At 45.7% G+C, this 21,252-nt stretch overlaps 1 protein-coding gene across 4 annotated transcripts in view; it reads left to right on the plus strand.

The window, feature by feature from the left end:
- The first annotated feature begins 1,878 nt into the window (after positions 1-1,878).
- Positions 1,879-21,252, plus strand: part of SNX19 (sorting nexin 19) — a 41,262-nt gene continuing 21,888 nt past the window's right edge. The window contains exons 1-9 of one of the 4 annotated variants that reach the window (XM_072729313.1): positions 1,887-2,048; positions 2,472-4,346; positions 6,313-6,451; positions 7,495-7,595; positions 7,711-7,830; positions 9,867-9,997; positions 11,225-11,318; positions 12,026-12,206; positions 14,828-14,957. In XM_072729313.1, the coding sequence (XP_072585414.1) occupies positions 2,649-4,346; positions 6,313-6,451; positions 7,495-7,595; positions 7,711-7,830; positions 9,867-9,997; positions 11,225-11,318; positions 12,026-12,206; positions 14,828-14,957 (2,594 nt within the window). In that variant the 5' untranslated portion in view covers positions 1,887-2,048; positions 2,472-2,648. Of the gene's footprint in view, positions 2,049-2,368; positions 4,347-6,312; positions 6,452-7,494; positions 7,596-7,710; positions 7,831-9,866; positions 9,998-11,224; positions 11,319-12,025; positions 12,207-14,827; positions 14,958-21,252 lie in introns of all 4 variants that reach the window. The other 3 variants (XM_072729314.1, XM_072729311.1, XM_072729315.1) reach the window with 3 other exon arrangements.

The following is a 21,252-nucleotide window of genomic DNA, read 5'->3' on the forward strand; positions in this document are numbered from 1 at the left end:
TGTCCTTCCCCTGAATATAAGATTTTGCATTTTACTGTATACCATACTGACCTGCGTTATTAGTTATCCATTCACGATGCAGGAACTTGTCTCCTCAATTACCTGCCAGGTCCTGGAGGACAAGGACTGCTGGATTCGTCCACAGTACCTATTCACAGTGACTGAATACATCAAATCCTCAAAATATCTGATCGCTTGGGTAATGCCACCAGCAAATAACCCCCAAATCACAAATAGGATTTTGTTACACAGCATATGAAATGTAAGGAATAAATCTATTTCTGTATTAATATTTTACGCCTCGTGTTCTGCAATTCCTGAAAACAAGGTAGGGGAGTTATGTTTTGGGGGCTGCAGGGGTGTATTGGAGGAAGCAGGGTAAATGTTAAAATGTGCTAGGCCAATGAAAGAATGTCCACATGGGATTAACACAAACTGGATCAGTGAGAGTTTGCCTAAGTAGCAAGAGATGTGGCCGGCTTCATTTAGTAATATTTTTGTATATCTTTTTATTGGAGTTGATTTGCCAACATATAGTATAACACCCAGTGCTCATCCCATCAAGTGCCCTCCTCAGTGCCCATCACCCTGTCACCCCATCCACCTGCGCACCTCCCCTTCCACTACCCCTTGTTCGTTCCCCAGAGTTAGGAGTCTCTCATGTTCTCTCACCCTCTCTGATATTTCCCACTCATTTTCTCCCCTTTACCCTATAATCCCTTTCCCTATTTTCTATATTCCTCAAATGAATGAGACCATATAATGTTTGTCCATCTCCGGTTGACTTACTTCACTCAGCATAATGAACTCTTGGGACTTCATCAAGATAGGAAGCTTCTGGGGATCCCTGCGTGGCTCAGTGGTTTAGCACCTGCCTTTGGCCCAGGGCCTGATCCTGGGGACCTGGGATCAAGTCCCACGTTGGCCTCCCTGCATGGAGCCTGCTTCTCCCTCTGCCTATGTCTCTGCCTCTCTCTCTCTCTCTCTCTATCATGAATAAATAAATAAATAAATAAATAAATAAATCTTAAAAAAAAAAAAAAGATTAGCTTCTGTGCAGCCAAAGAAACAGTCCACAAAACTAAAAGACAACCTACAGAATGGGGGGAGATAGTTGCAAATGACGTATCAGATAAAGGGCTGGTATCCGAGATCTATGAAGATCTTATTGAACTCAACACCCAAGAAACAAGCAATCCAATCCTGAAATGGGCAAAAGACATGAACAGACATCTCACAGGGCCAAATCACACGTGGCCAACACGCACATGAGAAGATGCTCCGCATCACTGGCCGTCAGGGAAATACAAATCAGAACCACAATGAGATACCACCTCACACCAGTGAGAATGGGGAAAATTAACAAGGCAGGAAACCACAAATGTTGGAGAGGATGCGGAGAAAAGGGAACCCTCCTGCACTGTGGGTGGGAATGTGAACTGGTGCAGCCACTCTGGAAAACTGTGTGGAGGTTCCTCAAAGAGTTAAAAATAGACCTGCCCTACGACCCAGCAATTGCACCGCTGGGGATTCACCCCAAAGATACAGATGCAGTGAAGCGCCCGGACCCCTGCGCCCCGGTGTTCTCAGCAGCAACGTGCATAAGAGCGTGCACAACTTGCAGGAGCCTCGGTGTCCGACAGGTGGTGCACGGAGACGCGGCCGTCGTGCACACTCGGAAGCGCGAGCACCCAGCACCCGCCCGAGGATGCAACTGGATCGTCTAGTACTTAAGGCTCGGTCCCGCCGCCCCGCTGGGCCCCGCCCGGCCCCGCCCGGCCCCGCCCGCCCAGGCTCCGCGCCGTCGCCGCCGCCCCGCACCGGCAGGGGGAGCCCGCCCGCGCTCCCGGCATGCCCCGCTCCGCCCTCGCCACCCGGAAGCAGTCGCGGGGCCGCCGGCCGCGGGGTCGGGAGCCGGGAGACCCGCGCGGTCGCCTGGTCGGCCTGGCGGAGGCTCCCCCGAGGGCGCGGGGGACACCGTTGGGCCCCGCCCTTCCCGGCTCGCTCCCGGCGCGCCCCGGCGCTGTGTGACCCGGCCCTCGGCGACGGTGAGTGCTGGGCGCGGGGGCTCCCGGACCCCGGATCCCTCCCCCACCCCCCCTCGGGCGGTGCGGAGGCTCCAGCATCCCTGCCCCCCCACCGGCCGTGCGGAGGCTCCAGCATCCGTGACCCCCCCGCCCGGGCCGTGCAGAGGCTCCAGCATCCCTAACCCCCCCTTCCCTCCCCCCCCCCGGCGGTGCGGAGGCTCCAGCATCCCTAACCCCCCCTTCCCTCCCCCCCCCCCCCGGCGGTGCGGAGGCTCCAGCATCCCTGACCCCCCCTCCCTGGGCTGTGCGGAGGCTCCAGCGTCCGTGACCCCTGCCCCCAGTGGTGCGGAGGCTCCCGGACCCCGCGTTATGAAGGCAGCACCACCGTCTGGGCGCCCGGCGGGAGCGAGGGGCACAGGCAGGGCCGCCTCTGTCTGTTTGCAGCGCCTGTAGGACGCTGAGGGCCCAGAGCCGAGCCGCCGTAGCGGCCGCCGCCCCCCCCCCCCCCCCCCCCCCATATCCTGGTCTCCGTGCACAGCTCAGGTCCCGACCTCTGACTCACCCGGAGTAGAAAGAGGCCGATCGATCGTCGGTGCCGTCCGTCCATCCGTCCGTCCGGCCATGCAGGCAGAGACCGTGTCCCCGCTGCAGGAGGCTCCGGCCCAGTCCAGCTGGAGCCTCCCCAGCCTGCTGAGCAGCCGGAAGCTGGTGGCCGCGGGGATCGTGCTGGGCTGGCTCCTGGTCATCCACTTGCTGGTGAACGTGTGGCTGCTGTGCGTCCTGTCTGCGCTGCTGGCGCTGCTGGGCGGGTGGCTGGGCTCGGACGCCGTGGTGGGGGCCTCGGGCCGACTGCACCTGGAGCGCTTCATCCCGGTGGCCTCCTACCCCGCGAGCCCCGAGGCCGAGAGGCAGCTGGAGCAGGAGATCGACCGCACCATCCAGATGATTATTCGGGACTTTGTGTCGTCCTGGTACCGCTCGGTGAGCCAGGAGCCGGCCTTTGAGGAGGAAATGGAGGCCGCCATGAGAGGGCTGGTCCGGGAGCTCCGGAGGAGGATGGGCGTGGTGGACAGCCAGGCCCTTGCCCGCAGGGTGCTGACCCTGTGCGGCTGTCACCTGCAGAGCTATATTCAGGCCAAGGAAGCGGTGGCCGCGGAGCGCAGTGGTACAGCCGAGCCCTCGCGGCTCTGGGAGGCCTACTGCCGAGCCACTGCCCCCCACCCCGCGGTGCAGAGCCCCAGCACCGAGGTGGCCTATACGCGCGGCTTGGTGAGCGTGCTGCTTCAGGGACTGGTGCCCAAGCCTCACTTGGAGACGCGCACCGGCCGCCACGTGGTGGTGGAGCTCATTACCTGCAATGTAGTCTTGCCACTAATCAGCAAGCTGTCGGATCCCGACTGGATCCACCTCGTCCTTGTGGGCGTCTTTTCCAAGGCCAGAAATAATCCAGCAGCGGTGGTTAAACCCACGTCCGCAGCTAGTGCCCTGGAAAAGCCCTCAGTGCCCACATCTCTGCCGCTGATTGTTGAGGTACAGAGTCTGCCAGAAGTGAGAGCCCCTTCTCCAGGCGCACCGCCGGTGCTGCTGAGCTGTAGTGAGCCAGACGGGCCTTCCCACCCCTCCCCAGACGTTGAAGAGGGCCACGAAGCCATAGAGGGAGAACTGGGTGCAGTGACAGAAGAACAAAAAGTAGGAAACAACTCCTCCCGTTTCTTACAGCCAGACCTTCGAGGCCCTTTGTTCCTGTGTGAAGACACAGAGCTGGAGTCTCCGCTGTGTGAACTGAGCAAAGAAACCATCATGCTCATGACCCCAGGCAACTTCCTCTCTGACAGGATCCAGGATGCCCTGTGTGCCCTGGAGGGTCCCCAGTCTCTGGAGTCTAAGGATGTCGAGGGATCCGAAGGAATCGAAGGAGCAGAGGCTGAGGAGGGTCCAGGAACAGAGACAGGGTTGCTGGTCTCCATGCTGACTTCCTGCCCAGAGATCCACATTGACGCAGCAGACAAAGAAGGAGAACAAGGGGATGTCACCTCTCTTACAGCTTTGCTGACAGATCCAGAAAGGACCTGCCCTCCACGCCCCTCGTGCTTAGAGAAGGATCTCACCAATGGTGTGAGCTCCACAGACCCTAGTCTGCCACAGGTTCTGCTTTCTTCCTCTCCAACCGGTCCTCTCAGCTCAGCCACCTTCAGCTTTGAGCCCCTGACCAGTCCAGATGGCCCAGTTGTCATCCAGAACCTTCGTATCACTGGTACCATTACTGCTCGAGAGCACAGTGGCACTGGATTCCACCCATACACCCTCTACACGGTGAAGGTAACAGGATTAGAATTATGGCCACCCTCTCCGGGCTGGGAATGGGTTTGGAAAGTACAGTCAATAAAGCTAGTATTCTAAGAGAGAGAGGCTCCTCTTACTCGATTTGCTGGGTTCAATTGGACAGGAATCTATATGTGAATGGTCTGAAGATTATTTGTAAAGAAAGCAGAGTTGGGTTCTCTTTAGAACCTACAAGAACAATCCTAGAATCTCAGGGTTCTTAGGATACTGAGGGTCATGTGTTTCAGTGGTTCCCAGCGTACAGTCTTGTCCAGAAACTAACTCTCTTTCCAAACATCCCTGTGAATTTCTTTCTTTCCTTTTTTAATTACTAGTATCTTTTGTACCTTGTTTAGGAAGGAGATTTATTTACCTATATATACCTCAGAAGGTAGCAAGTTCCTCACTCTTAGAGGTGTTTAAGCACAGAAGTAGGAATTACTTGGCAGAGATGATACGAAGGGGTTCATGTAGCAGATGGTGAGTTCAATTACAGCAGCAGCTCCCTAAAACTAGCTTTAGGACAGACTGCCTCCAAACCAGAAGAGGGCATTTTTGTGAATTTTCATCCAAAATCTATTTAAAGAGCAACCCAAGTGATTTTTGAGGTGCAGCCAGGTTTGGGAATGTATGAGTATTGGCTAGTGTTCCCCAAGGAGCAGAATATTCCATAGAAACTCCCAGGTGCTCCAAGTGTGAGAGCCCCACCCTGTATTTTCTCTGTGTCTCATACCTAGGCCTTTCCTTCTCAGTGCTGGTCTGAGGGATTACTACTTTGCTTATGTCAGTTCATAATGAACACTTCTCTCCCACTCTAGAAAATTTTAAAACAGCCTTAAGTCCCACCAACAAAGACACCATTTCTTCCATCACTTGCCCCACGATATAATAGCTCCCCCAAACAATAATGGTAACCTACCCTTAATGAGAAGAAGTACAGACACAGTTATTCCACGTCACTCATTATATCTTAACTACTCTCTGAAAAAGTCTACCCTGTACTGAGTTGAGTTGCTGCTTCCATGCTGTTCAGGGTGTTTGCTCTGAGGGAACATTCAGCACAAGTTGTATTTTCCTACCTACTGGCCCTCCACGCATTTGAAGACCACAAACTTTGACCCCTTACAACAACATCTTCGGTCTTCATGTGACTTCCAATCATACAGATGATATGTACTCAGGGAAAAAAAAAAAATCAGCTTAGCTCCAAGAATAATAATTAATCTGCCCAAAGCAAAATAAAAACACATGTTCCTTTAATGCATTCCAGGCAAACAAATGATTTTATTCATTAGCTCTTTTGGACTATTTGCTCTTCACTTCCAACTAACTAAATCATCACTGATGAAGTACAATGGCAAATGGTTATCCTCTTAGAACGTCCAACCCATAGTTTAGGAGCAAAAGAGGCAGTATCATTTTTATTGCCGTTGTACCTTCTGTTTTATATTCTTTGAGATTTGAAAAATAGTAATATAGCCTTTCTTTAAAAGATTTATTTATTTCTGAAAGAGCAAGAGAGAGGGAATACAAGCAAAAGAAGGAGAGGGAGAGAGAATCCCAAGGTTCCAAGCATGGAGCCCGACACAGGGCTCAAGCCCACGACCATGAGTTCACAACCTGAGCTGTAACCAGGAGTTGGACACTTAACCAACTGTGCCACTGAGGAGCCCTGTAGCCATTTTTATAAGTAAAGAAAGTGTTTGCAGGAGGGAGTTTTGAGATGGAAGAAGGGAATGGAGAATAGCAAAACTCTCTTTCTGGGCCACATATGTTGGGAACAGCTTCTCATTCCTTAATTCAGCCGCTATGGGAATAGGAGTTATTCATTACAAGTCAGAGCAACAATCAGATCCAGTAGGTTCAGAAACAGCATAGGAACATCTCCCTCCCACTACCCCTACTCTGCTCTTACCGTGTGGCCACTGAGGTGATGCACTAAACAGATTTGTTCCTTCAACAGTATGAAACAGCCCTGGACGGTGAGAACAGCAGTGGCCTGCAGCAGGTGGCCTACCACACCGTGAACCGCCGCTACCGCGAGTTCCTGAATCTACAGACTCGTCTGGAAGAGAAATCAGATCTGCGAAAATTCATCAAAAGTCAGGAATTTTCCTAGCCCAGACTGCCTGCTTGCTTTACACATCCAGCCACTTGATCCAAAAGGCTGGAGGCCTACTAGTTTGTGGGGGGAAATGGAGGAGGAGAACGCGGGTCCATGTTCCCCCAGTTTGCTTTCAGATATTTTGGGTTTTTGTGCTGGATAGCAGTGATCACATTCTTTCAGAGGCACTTCTTTGCTATTTAATGCTTTGTTCTGGGGCCCATCTAGAGTAAGCTTAAGAAACTTTCACATTTCCTCCTGTGTCTGTGAGGTAGTGTGAAGAGTTAAATTAACTTTTCCAGATATATAGATGGATTGCTCTTAAGTATTAAAATAGTATCCAGAAATGCTTGCCATCCGTCCTTTAACAACCAGTCTTTTTGTGTGTTTGCTAATTGACACCCATAAGACACAGTAAGAGTAAGAAAATGTAACTCTAAAATAACTCTAAAATTTAACTCTAAAAATAAGCTAGTAAGCAGCTACATGGTTTAAAAAAAAATTACTGATGATCACCCAAATCTTTTAATAAGCTTAGGCATAAGTTAAAGGTTTCAGTTATACATTTTCTTTCTTTATAATAATAGTTACTACTAAACCAAGCTTGAAAACATATGCCAGGTTCTCTACTAAATACTTTACACATATTAGCTCATTTAATTAACAACTTATGAGATAGGTACTATCATTATCCTCACTTTGCAGAAAAAAAAGTCAAAGGAAGATTAAGCAACTTGCCTATGGTCATTCTTACAGTAGGGATTAGAGCAAAAATTCAAACTTGGGCAACTGGACTTCAGAGCCCTCATGTCGAACCACTGTATGTATGGTCTCCTGTACCTTAGTATGAACACTGATAACGAGAGTAGATGGCATGTACTATATCCTTGGGATATATTTGGAACCCCTGAAATAGGAAAATTGCAGGAATATATCCAACAGTTTTATTTTCTTTACATATATGATGTGTTTTATATGGAATATCTCTCTGTGAATGCTAAGTGAATGAGTTTGTGTTTTTGTTTTGTTTTTTTTTTTAAGATGTGAAAGGTCCTAAAAAGCTCTTTCCAGATCTTCCATTTGGAAACATGGATAGTGACAGAGTAGAAGCCCGTAAGAGCCTCCTGGAATCCTTTCTAAAGGTCAGCATCCTTCTGCTTCTGCTGTGCTCTCATTCTAATTACCAGATACCTCAGCCAAGCTGGAGAGACCTGGAGACTTGGAATTTCTCTTTGAAATCCTTTTTGTGTTTTGCAGCAACTCTGTGCCATTCCGGAGATCACTAACAGTGAGGAGATGCAGGAGTTCCTTGCTCTGAATACAGATGCTCGTATTGCCTTTGTCAAGAAACCATTCATGGTGTCCAGAATAGACAAGGTACCAGCAGGGCCACTGCGCTCAGCTTTAGTCTCTCACCAGAGTATAGGCAGTGACTGAAAAATAAAGGAGGTTGGGGGCAGGGAGAGACAGCAGAGAGGAGTCCGTAGAACATGGACTAGAATTTTCAAGACCAGTTGTAAATATTGGTTGGATCATCACCTTGCTGAATGACAGTGAGCAACTATGATACTACATGTGTACACATGTCTCCTGGGGGATAGTATGACACAGTAATTCTAAAGGAGGGTGTTAAGGATCAATTTATAACTCCAGGGAGATCCCTGGGTGGCTCAGCGGTTTAGCGCCTGCCTTTGGCCCAGGGTGTGATCCTGGGGACCGGGATCGAGTCCCGCATCAGGCTCCCGGCATGGAGCCTGCTTCTCCCTCTGCCTGTGTCTCTGCCTCTCTCTATGTCTATCATAAATAAATAAATAAATAAATCTTTAAAAAAAAAATGTGTAACTCCATAGATAGGTGAGGGCAGGAAAGTCTCTCCTGGAGATAAAGGTCATTCCTGGTGTTGGACATCCAGGAAAGAGCCTGAGACTGGACACTAAGCTGGATTTAGATTGGTGTTGGTGATTCTCTGGAGAACAGTGTGTGGAAAGAATCATACTTTTTTCAAGAGGGTGTCTCAGAACCTTTGGAGATGGTGGGAAAAGGACGTTTGTGTAGCACATTGTGTCCTGTAGGCAGTGATTACCAGCTGATTTTAAAGTCTCCAAGTCACAAGTCTAAGGTTTATGTTTGGATTCCAAAGAAGGCATATGTTTTAAAAGGTTAGAAAACACTGACTCATTGGCAGAAGGGGGGGCCTCTCTCTAGACGTCAGGGGATAAAATGAAAAAGTGGAATTTCATGTGGTAAGAATTAGGAAACATTCACTGCTATGAGGAAAAAGCTGCAAACTGGAAAGGGATGAGTGAGGTAGAGTCCCCAGCATTCCGTGCAGACATGTCCGTCCACGCAGACGTGTTTACTCACTGAGTCACCATCCACTCATTGCTTGCCTGGTCAAGTACCAGCTGCTGGCGATACAGCACTGGACGGAGCAGTTAAGGACCCTCCCCACAGACTACAATTTGTGAGCCTTGAAAGCAAGTGCTATTTTTTAAGCTGCACTGTCTCTTCGTGCTTCCCTCACTCCGTGTGGTTTCCCTGGTTTGTTATCCCCTGCGCTTCACTATGGCCTTACTCCCCCTTCAGCCTTGGCTCAGCTGTGCTAGCTGTGCTCCTCGTAGAGGATGAACACAAGCATGAGTTAAGGAAGGCATGGTGCTGCTCTGAGCTAGCAGTGTTAATTAGCAAGGAGCACCAAAGGAAAAGTAAAGATTTCTTTTCATTTCCTTGGTATTTTAGGATTTCGTTTGTACATTTTCTTTTTTAGCAAATATCTATATGTGATTTTCCCATTCTGAGAAATACAACTCTTCAGTGAGGATTATTTTATTTGGTCTTTATGAATAGTTTATATCAACTCCAGATGCCTTGATTTACTCTTTCTATAAAGGAGAGAAATTGTTTGGATTAACTGGAAAAACCAATTCTTTGTGAATTACTCTGAGCATGCTAGTATTACATATGCTTCTAGAATGTATTTCTTCTCTGATAATCTTTACTCTTTCCTTTTTCCATATATTCCTACCTATATCACTTCTACTTATTCACATCTTGGCGAAAGTATTATTGATTTGAGAACTAAAAATCATTCCTTTATGTACTAGGAGAGAAATTGAAAAATGCAAAATATTTCACCAGCCTGAAGAGCTCCCAGGTTTTTATTTATTTCATTGTTTGTTTTGGCTTCTTTTCCTATGGCATTGTTTGCCTTAACTCTGTGAAGAAGCAGATTTTTATGACCTAGGGAAAAGGGAGGATAGTTGCCAGTAACTCTATCTGCTTTCAGACTATGGTGGGGGTGAAAAGGCTCCACTAGCTAGCCTGGCTCTCTGCTCATCTTCATTGCATAAAGCACCTGAGACAGTTGCTCATTTGGTGGTTTCTGTTTGACTCTGTACCTCTGACCCTTGCAGATGGTGGTGAGTGCTATTGTGGACACATTGAAGACAGCATTTCCGCGCTCCGAACCCCAGAGCCCCACAGAAGAGCTGAGTGAGGCTGAGACAGAAAGCAAGCCCCAGACAGAAGGCAAGAAGCCTAGCAAGTGAGAAACCCTTTGGTTACCCAGGGACCCTTGCCAGTTCTCTGATTGATTGTCAGTCTTTAGCCCAAGCCCATCCCCACTCTCTAAGCCCAAGGAGAGAAGAAGAGATGGGTCACACACACCGGTTTTTATACAAAGCCAGACCCCACACTCCTCAGTGCTCAACTTAGAGGAGCCTGAGATCAGCATAGGCACCCTGCTGAAGTTTGCCTTGCCATGGGGACCCAGGACTTAACTGACCAGGGAGTTTTGACTAGAGGGCAAACTCTAGATAATCTCCTTTTCCTGCAAGGAAGGATTTTTCCTGGAAGATTGAAATATTTCTTTCCTATTAAGAATGACGGCTTTTAACTGTTTGTCACTCCTGGAAATCTTAGCTCAGAAGATGCACATGCTAATAATAAGCAGGAAAGGCTAGACTGGACACCTGTAGAGCCTGTTTTAGGCTCTTCTCTTGCACTAGGGTCCCAGAGGAAACCGTTCAGGGTCAATATGTAGAAGGGAAAGGGTTCCACACTTAACCCTTACTGCAAACTTCATATCTGAACCTGGACCATTATGAAGAAAAAGAGTGAGTGAGTGAAAGTGAGAGTGTGTGTGTGTGTTTTGGAGAGGGGAGAAGGAAGGGTGGCAAGTTTGTAAGTTCGTGTGTGTGTGTCTCACTATTTTTGTGTTCCTGTCTCAGGGACCAGCAGTTACACAATTTTTAGCCTTTTTCTACTGAGCCCATATTTTGAAGGGTGACCATGATATCTGTGCTTAGAAGATCCTTGAAACATGAGGTTAGCACTTGCAGTCCCTCCCCTGGTTTTATTTGGAACACTAGGGGAATAAGTGGATGTGCAAAAAGGGTAATAACAACAAAAACCTTGGTTTATGCCACTTGTCTAATCTCCAACAAATTTTTAATGAGTATGCTAGCCATTCTTCTAGCTTATGGGAATACAGCCATGATAGACTGGCCCCTGTTTTACATTAGCAAAAGCCCTTTCACAAATGCCTTGTGAACATAGCTTAGGCAATGGCTGTACTAAGTATTAAGAGTTGCTAGAGCATATATCATTTCAGGAATGTCAGGGCCAGGTCTCTCCTGGCAACTCTGACCACAGTAAGCTCCCAAGGATAACTATGAGTGTTCTTGTTTTAAGGTATTAATTCTTGTCAGCCCTTGATTGGGGATCAAAACCGTGAATTACATCTTGTTTCTGCGCCTTGTGTCAACACCAGGTCTAGACTGAGGTTCTCCAGTAAGATTGCTCCAGCACTGAATATAACTGAGGCACCTGAGAAGATTCTCTATTGTCTCCAGGAAGGCAATGTGGTAAGAGGTTCTTGGATAACTCCTGAAATTAATAGCTGGGATGTTAATCCCGCAGTTAGAGACAATTGAGACATTCTCCGAAACCAGGAGGGATGTGGGTGCCTTGCTAAAGCACCTTAACCAGCATCTAGATCTCTAATTTTTGTTCTAAAAGTATTTTCTCTCAGTTTCTAATTCCTACCAGGTCTAGGTTGGCAGGTTGGCTTCTCAGGGGTCATAAGTTTGGAATAAAGGATGGTAGAATGAGAAGGGAAGCCAGTTCCAGGGAGAGAACAGATGACCCAAGTGCATTTGCAGCCAGTGAGAATACAAAGGCATTGCTTTACTTGCAATTTAGGTAGAAAATAAAAACTTTCCGAATGTGGTCACAGAGTCAGTTGGGTTCTATACTCTCACGATACTTACGCAGGTTGGCTTCTCAAGGGTCATAAGTTTGGAATAAAGGATGGTAGAATGAGAAGGGAAGCCAGTTCCAGGGAGAGAACAGATGACCCAAGTGCATTTGCAGCCAGTGAGAATACAAAGGTATTGCTTTACTTGCAATTTAGGTAGAAAATAAAAACTTTCCGAATGTGGTCACAGAGTCAGTTGGGTTCTATACTCTCACGATACTTACGCAGGGAAGGAACAGGGAAAATCGGAAGTGCCACAGATGCTCTCCTGTTTTCTTCATTCTTTATGTGATGTGCCACTGGCTCTTTCTTCAGGAGTCAGAGATCCTGTCCATGTCTGGGATGGAATCCTTTATTGAAAAACAGACAAAGTTATTAGAAATACAGCCAACAGAAGTCCCAGAAAAAGAGCCTGAACAAAGCCCCAAAGGCTATGTGGATGGTTATGTGTCAGATGCAGCTGTGCCAGCCCAAGACCTCAGCAATAGTGATCCAGGTACGTGACAAGATCTCTGCTCCCACAGACAAGGGAGGCAGGCTGTGACAGTTGGAATTCATGGATTTAATTCCTCTTGCGTTCAGCGAGGCAAGCCATGCATTCAACACCAGTGTTTGAGGTACTGTGCCGAGGCCTGGGATACGAAGGAATTTGACACTGTCCCTAGAGCTGAGTCAAACAGAGAAACGGCACAAAAACGGGGTTCTGGTCCAGCAAAATAAGATCCATGCTTACAATATCATTATTTATGTTATTTTTGCCACACTTGGGCATCTTTAGACGACTCCCTTTATCTGCAAACTTACTTTCTTTCATGTCTGTGGTACCCGTCTCCTGGGGTCCTCCCTCCCTCAGTCCCCTTTGTGGATTCCCTTGGTAGCCTTCCAGAACTTTATTTTTGGCTCTCTGTTCTTACTCTGCTTACTTCCCCTGAGTGATCTCATTTGTACTCTTGATTTTAAATCTGCTGTGTGCTGATGGTGCCTAACTATTGGATGTTGTCTTTCCACTTGCCTGTTGGAAATCTCTGCTTTGATATACCACAGGGCAACTGAAGAGCAACATGGAATCCTTCCTTTTCCCTGGATCTTTTCCTTCTGGTTCATTTACTGCCCTGGCAGATGCCACCTCCCAGTTCCCTAACATAGAGCAGAGAGGGAGAAGAGGTGAGGACAGGGCAGGTTTGCTTCCCAGAAGAAGCACAGATGTTTTTTTCACAGAGGAAAAATTGAGAGCCCTGGGCATTAGTTTGTTTGCTGAGCCAGAACTTACAAAAGGTTTTTCAAGTCCACCAAGACAGAGTCTCTCACTGAAAAGAAAAGATCACAAAATCTTGGGTTCAAAAGGGGTGCGGGGGAAAGGCTGACTTCAGCATTGTTTCTCAGGTGCCCTTGAATAGTCACCTGACCTCTACTGTATGGACCTCAACTTAACTGTGTGAAACGTGAAGTTCACAACTCCACCTCTTCACACATATCTCACTGGTTAAGTAAATGAACTGTGATAATAGCAAAGCATCAGAGAACTATTAAGAACTTACAAATAAGACAAAATGGGTAACACAGTATACTTCTAGCCAAAGTCAGGCCTGTAAGTTTCAAACGTCATATCTCTAAGGATATAGTTTATGCCTCAGCTTCTCTTCTAGCCCTGAGAAACTCAAAATGCTCACCTGATAAGAAATTTACCAGTGTTCTTCCAGAGGATTTGGTGCCTCTTTTTGCTCTTATTTTTTACTGCTATGACCAGTTGTCACCACGTGGTGGCAGCTCTAAGTAAACACTAAAACAAAACCCTAGAATCCAGAAGGGTGGCTGATGCTCAGGATGGTGCTGTTTCCCAAGGAACTGAATATCCTGTCTTTGAGCAAATGACTGGAAAGTAAATATACCAGTCCCCATGCCCCCTTGAAATGCAGTGTAAGAAAAAAAAATATATCAGATGGGATTAAGAAAAAGTAGGACTCGGTTCTAGCAGATTCAACCAAATCTAAAATTATTAATGTCCTAAAGAACCCTTTAGGGAGGAGAGCTTGAGCAAGCTGGCCCAGACAATACCCACTGGTCCCAGACTAACAAAATTAGTGTTGATGATTGATTATGATACTAATTGTAGCAGTAGCACCAGATTGTTGAGATTCATTCTGGAATATTATGTATTCCTGGGGATATCTCCTAGGAAGCAAATCACAGATGACATGGGACCCCCTGAACTGGGTTAAAGAACAGGTGTGGGGATCCCTGGGTGGCTCAGTGGTTTGGTGCCTGCCTTCAGCCCAGGGCATAATCCTGGAGACCCGGGATCAAGTCCACATCAGGGCTCCCTGCATGGAGCCTGCTTCTCCCTCTGCCTATGTCTGTGCCCCTCTCTCTCTGTCTCTCATGAATAAATAAATAATCTTTAAAAAAAAAAAAAAAAAAGAACAGGTGCTTCCATCCATAAAGTACATCTGTTCAGGAGACTTTGGCTTAACATGGGTGTGAACTTATTTGTGGTCTTTCCAGTCTTTGAAAAAGGAAAGGCATCAGTCATTGTCATGGCATATTTTACCAAAGGTGGAGTTCTCTTCCTAGAACCACATGTGATCTCAAAAGCAAACTGAAGCCTTCTAGATCCCAATCGAACAGTTCTGTGTAATGGAGATGCTTTCAAAGCAACTTGTTTATGGGACAATGAATCCCAAATCTTTCCCTAAATCTGTTGCCCACAACATTTCCGTGAAGCTTTGTGGAGGCCAATGGAATATAAGAATGGAAGAAACTGGGCCTTGCCAGTTCCAGTTAGTCACTAGTTGGGAGCAGTTACTTGGAACAGAATTATTCAGCTCCTTGGGGGGAAATACCAAAGAAACAGCAGCTAGATGGGCAAAATAATTATATGCAAAATCTTTTAGAAAGGTAAATACTATTGAGTGACTAAGGAACATAAGCAAAGGAATTGTAAAGAAATATAGAGCCTATCAACTAAACTTTTTAGATATAAAGTAAACATCTGTTGAGTATAGAAGGATTACAGAAATACACAATAATTGATCTAAAGATGAAGATCCAATGTATGGAAATATGTTCCTCCAGCTTGGGTCTCTTCTGAGTTACCTTTGATGCCTTTTCATTCCCCAGGAGCAGAGACAGAGCTAGCTGACACAGCCCTAGATCTGCTCCTCTTGCTGCTCATGGAACAGTGGAGATGGCTGTGTACAGAAAACATGCAGAAAGTTCTTCATCTTGTCTTTGGGACCTTAATTCAGAGGTAAGACAGCGGAGTTCGCCATTGTATCAGAGTCTCAAGTTGGACAAGGGTGGATGTGATGCTGAATTCTGCACTAGAGAGGAAAATAAGAGTCTAGGAACCCTGCAGCCCTGAGGGAGGACAGGTTCTGTCATAGGGGCACAGGGATGAGACTGCCTCAAGAGTACCGAAAGTCTTGTGTTAATCACCTCAGTGTCTAAGGTATAAATGGGTCTGCTTCTGTGAGGCTTCTGGCATGATCCACTGATTTATAGACCCTGCCTGTGATCTTAAGACACTTTACCTTAACTCTTCCTACTCAGGGATAATTCTCCACCCAGTTAAACCCCCAAGCCCTATACCTTTCACTGTGTACAGTGGACATTTCTCTTCACTGACCTTTTCACTGGGATGATAAACGGTGAGACAAGGAGAAAACAGATCAGTGCTCTGAAAATTAAGTTTGTTTTCTCCAAAAGGTATATAAATATTAACTAAAAAAGTTACTTACATTGGATGGTAAGGAATCAAAGTATACTTGGATGTAAGATGTGGATTGTGATCCCAAAGCCACTTGCGTCTCCTAAAAGATCCGTACGTGGGTGGAGTTTTTAGTTGCTGACTTCCTAACCATGAAACTGACACAAGCTTTGCTAAACTCAGGATGGCCAGAGACATGGTCTCAGAACTAAACAGATATACAGTGCTTCTGTTTTGACCTTTTGACCATTCTTTTTTTTTTTTATTTCTCTCCTTTGAGATATCCTGGCAGATACTAAAGTAAGAAGCCAAATTCTGACCTCCTCTGTTGGCATGTGGCTCATGATAAGTCACTCCAAAAAAGAAAAACCAATGTTAAAAACAGAATTGTGTGTCAGTTCTACAAGTAGAAAATTCATTAACAACAAGCAAGTAAATCTCCCCTCCCACACTCAAGAGTTACTTAAGATTAGGGAAGCCTAATGAGGTTTAATAATAAAAAGACCTAGTGAAAGACGATGATGTGCTTTTACATTTGCTGAGTTCTCCTCATATGCCAGCACCTGACCTCTGTGTACATATGTTTTCTTGTAGCAGCCAAGTGAGGTAGGTAGCCCCATTTTGTAGAGGAAAATAGAGCTTGGCAAGCCCAAGCTAGCATGCCCAAAGTCATAGTTAATGACACCTGGACTTTGAAGCTACATGTGTGTAAGTCCAAAGCCAATGTGCTTTTTCCTACGTGTTGTAGCTGACAACTGGTCTCTTAAGTGAAACCCACATATAAAAGGCCGACAGTCTCCATGCCTTTTGACTTTCCCCCTTGTCCCTCCTCTATACTCAACTCTGCCACTAGAGTGCTTTTTCTGAAAAGCAAATATGAACATATAGTCTGCGCTTAACATCCTTCAGTGGTACCCTGTTGCCTACAAAAGTGATTATTCTACTATGTTTCCCAGAGTCCTAGGGTTCCACAGAGGTGCTTTAGAAGCTAAGGGGAAAACTGAGTGCACCATGGTCTAAGCAATTTTATTTTGGTCAGTATAATAGGCTAGAGATTTGGGTAAGTTTTTGTTTAAAAAAGGGCTCCACTGTGTTTAAAGTATGTATTTATTTATTATATGAAAATTTCAGCTTCCTCCTTATGTGACATGGTCTGGTCCCAGCCTTATTTCTGATTCTGCCCCATGCAAACCCTTCCTCCTGGCCAGACACTCTGTGGTCCCTCTTGCTCTGGGCCTTTGTTCATCCTCTTATCTCTGCCAGAATGGTCTTTCTCTCTTCATTCTTGTGCTCATTCTCTCTCCTCTCTCTCATTCCATCTCTTTCCCTATGTCCAGAGTTTTCCCTCTTCTTGTCTGCTTCTACTGCTAAATATTTTCAAAAATTAAGCATTAAATGTCCTTTATTCTGTGAAACTTCTTGTGGCATATTCTTCTACCTGCCCCAAAATCTAAGGATCCCTCTTTTCTACTCACGGTTGTGATGATTGTACGACTTATCACAGTGTATTAATGAAACAATCTTTCCCTAAACTAGTGGTCCTCGAGTGGGGAGCAGTTTTCTCCCAAGGGTATTTGGTAATATCTGGAGATATTTTTGGTTGTCACAACTGAGAAGGGAGGCAGGAAGCTATTTCATCCAGTGGGTAGAGGCCAGGGGTGCTGCTGAATGCCCTACACTACACAGACAGCATTCTCCCTCCTCACCCCCCCCCCCCCCCAAATAACAATGAATCATCCACTCAAAATATCAGTAGTGCAGAGGTTGAGAAACTTTGCCCTAGACTACCAGTTCTCCGAGGGCTAGACCTGGCTGTATATCCCCAGCAATTTACACAGAACCCAGGACATAGAAGATGCTCATTAGATGTCCAATAATTTAATTATCTTCTATCTCAAATAAAAGAATAAACAATTCTTTTCTCATTACCCTCATACTTGAAGTAGAGTCTGTGTTTTTATTCAGTCACTTGTGAACGTTGCTGACCGAGCCTTCGTTTCTTTCTTCCTCTATTAAGTTTCTCCTTGCTGATCTTCCAAGTGCTTTCCAAAAATTGGAAGATTCTAAAACTAGCTGGTATGTGATCATTGATTACCCCTGTCCTTGAAGTCATTTACATGATGAATTGGTTTCAAAACACAAGAAGTCACTCAATAGGAACAGAAAAGTATAGATGAGTCGGGAAATTTTTAAAAGATTAAGATTTATATATTAAAAAGGTAGGAAGAAGTTTACCTAAAGTTTGAATAACTCGGAATATTAAAGGACTAGAGCCAGTACCAGATAAAGAGAGAGAAATATATTTGAGAATCATACGCAGATCATTAAAGTGGTATTTTACGTAGTTAGGGTTCTTGGAGATCTAAAACAGGACTTAAATACAAGGGAATTTCAGACTGAGAATTCTAAGCCAGGTTGCATTACTCTCAGTGGGCAATGATTATAAATTCCCTAGGGATAGGGAAGAGACAAAGGATAAAGTGGAGCCGATGGGATGTGCAGAAGTAAATGTGTCATGCCCTCTGGTCTAACCATACTGGTAGCCAGTTGTCCAGGCTGTTTGTAGCATTCATCCACTTTACCTTGAAATACTCCGACATCTCTGTCCAGCTGGGAATTTGTTTTGGTCTTACTTCTTTATTCACTGGGCTGGTCAGTAGAGAACAAAACAGACTCCACTCCTACTTTTCACATTTTGTACAGTTTCGTGGGGGTTAGAACTGAGGGCTTTATTCATGGTCATCAGGCTAAGGTGTGGTGGAGGCAGAAATCAAACCCAGGCGTTCCAAAGCCCAAGCTCTTATCTACACAATATACTACTACTATGCTCTGATTAATCTCTCTGGGCTTTGGCTTCCTCATCTGGAAAATAGTAATTATATCAGTCTCTTTAGGTTCATAAAAGGTGTCCAATAGATGTTAGGTCTTAATATTTGCACTTCAGTGAAAGAAAGAAAGGAAAAGAAAAACAAATATTTTTTGTTTCTAATTCCTCCTGCTAGTGGCCCCAAATTTGCTCTACTTTTATGTCTTCAGGATGCCCGACTCTATACCAGTCTTCTCCTGCAACGGCTAGCGTCCTCAGTGTACCTGGCTCTGAGTTTTGCAGAATAGAGCTCCTAAACAACTATGGCTTCATAAAGCCTTTCCGGGTGACCCTGTGCCAGTGGGCTCATTGGCAGAGTATTTCTGTGTCTTACATGGGGAAGGAGACCACCTGGGTCTCTTTGTGGCACAGACAGGCATAGGTTAAGTACAGAGTTCAGTAGTATTTTCCAGGATTACTGGTGCTCCTGGTTACATGGCTGGAAAGAGCTGCTGGAATCAAGTAGTGCCTTTCCTCATGAAGAGGACTTTGAGTCAGGCTACGTTTCTAACCTTTTCATCTCCTTTCCGTGACACTTCCACTAGAACCATGCTTCTAGTTAGCTGGGTAGGTAGCCACCTGGTGGCAAAACCCACAGGGAGTTCACACCATAACGAAATCAGGGAGAGTGTGAGGGCTTAGAGCTAAATTTCTCTTGACTTTCTTTTTCCTTTTCCTTTTTTTTTTTTTTTTTTTTAATGGGGTGACATCTCCATTTGTTACAGGAAGGAAATTCTGGATGTTTCTAGTGAATTTGAATGAAGCCAATATGAATTTTGTGCAAGAACAAAATACTGTGGTTGATCACTTTTTGAAAACTCATTATAACTGTGATCTGTTATCTTTGCTCATCATAGATTTTTTTTTAGGCAATGATGTTTTGTGCTTGTTCAGTTGTCTCATATCCCTTCCTGTCAAAAGGTTCCTACTTATTTCTAATCAGAGTGTATCCTTAAGTCCATTTTGTTTTGTGTTAGCTACAGTGGAAATGGGAACACAGCCGGCTGACACCCTTCTCACCCCCGAGTCTCCACAGACTAGAATTAGGAGTCTCATCCTTCCGTGGTCAAGGCCTTCCATCTTTCCCTAGAAATCATTCCATCTTTTTAATGATGTATAAACATGGCCCTCTTCTGAAATCTCTTGTGCTGGGTTCACAGTACTCTTGAAGCTTTTGTAAGATAGGAGTCAAGAGGAAACCATGGATATCTAGAAAAAGAATTCCAGTTCCCCTTCCATAGGCTTGCAGGATCTGTGGTCTCATACTAGCAAGTTCCCCTGTGTATGGTAGACATGGACAAGACAGGGCTTATTTCAAGACTCAAAGTGTAGACATTGATGACCTTGTCACCTCAGAATATTTGGTATCCAGCAAGCCTTTGTTGCAATTTTACTTTGTACAGACACTGTGCTGAACACACAGCATATTATATCACTTAATCCACTTAAAAACTCTGTGAAGGAGGGATCATGATCCCATTTCAAAGATGAGGAAGCTGAGGCTTACAAAGAATTGTGGTTATTTAATCCAAATCACAGAGCTAATAAGTATACCACAAGCAAAATTGAACGCATGTTTGCCTGATTTTCAGCTATAATGACTTTATCTTTTAGGGATTACCCTGGGATTTAGAGAGATTAAAAACCAGCAAAAATTTTTGCCTTAGAGTCTACATTCCTCAAGAGGAGATTATCAGTCACTTTGTAAAATCCAAACCACATTTCAGTGTGCGCACATTCACACGTAACACAAAGGGCCCTGCAGCTTCCTAAGGTCAGCCCGTGTTACTTCTCCCCTGGACAGCTTACATTACTTTTTATTTTTAAAAAGGAGTTCATACAGTGCTACATTCTTGGGCTTTACTTGCTTTGGTAAGCAAATAAGCTGGAATTTGATCCCTTCCCCTCCCCCCCCACAAAGCTACAGCACCTCCCCCACCCCTCCACCTACCAGTGCTACTCTGACAAGAGGTATGGTGTGTGGTCCCTGCCTGCTTCGGGGTTGACCTCTGGGAGACTGTCCCCATGACGCCTGCTTAGGGGGGCATCATGTTTGTTCTGTCTCTGAAGCCACAAGTATCAGAGCTGTATCCTTTTGCAGAGTACTGGGCTCTCCTTCTTTAAGTTCTGCACTTTAAAGGGAAAGAGAGTCGGTATTGGTGCCACTGATAGCTACTGCCACTTCTCTGGTCATCTTGAACACCCTGCAGCCTGGGCATCAGGGACGGTGCAGCCATCCATATTTACGTTTATCTCCTTAAAATGTCATAATTTTCCAACCTCCACCATTATCAGCTCCAAGAAGATAAGTTCTTCTGTCTTCAGCTTTGTTTACTCTCCTTGCTCCCTTAAAAGATCTATATACATAACTGCCTTGGAAGCCAAGGACTCCTGCCAAATCATGAGCGTGTACTCCCTCACTCTTGAGCTTTCTCTCTAGCCTAAAAAAAAAGAGAGAGTAAATTCAACCTCATGACCCCTCCTTCTAAGCCAAAGTTGGAAGAGTGCTGATCTGAGCCAGCCTTCATAAATCTCCTTTGATTGTTGATGGTGTGGAGAGAGTGGGGGAAGGGAGCTGAAGAGAAGTTAGATGCCCAAAAAAGGCATTGTTAAGTCAAAGGAAAGTCTTGCACGCATGCGCGCCTGACTTTGTATGTCAGCTTCTGTGCTGGGAACATCCAATTATGTAAGAAGGAGCACTCCTTGTTTGGAATTAGAGACAAAGGGAGGGGCAGAGGAGTAGGGGGAGCAGTCTAAGCCAAGGAGTGAATCCAGCTTGTGCAGACTGCTCATGTCCGAAAACAGAAGAAACTTAACAATATCCCTGCATGCATCAGATTCAGGGTTAGGAAGTTGGACAAGTACTCAGACATGACTAGGTTGGAGGTAAAGAGGAGAGATGTACTGTGCTTCATTGATGGTAGAAGGTTTGGGGCAGGAAGATCCAGCCAAGGTAAGGGGTGAGATTAT

Source organism: Vulpes vulpes, chromosome 12 (assembly GCF_048418805.1).
Source record: "Vulpes vulpes isolate BD-2025 chromosome 12, VulVul3, whole genome shotgun sequence".
NCBI lineage: Eukaryota > Metazoa > Chordata > Mammalia > Carnivora > Canidae > Vulpes > Vulpes vulpes.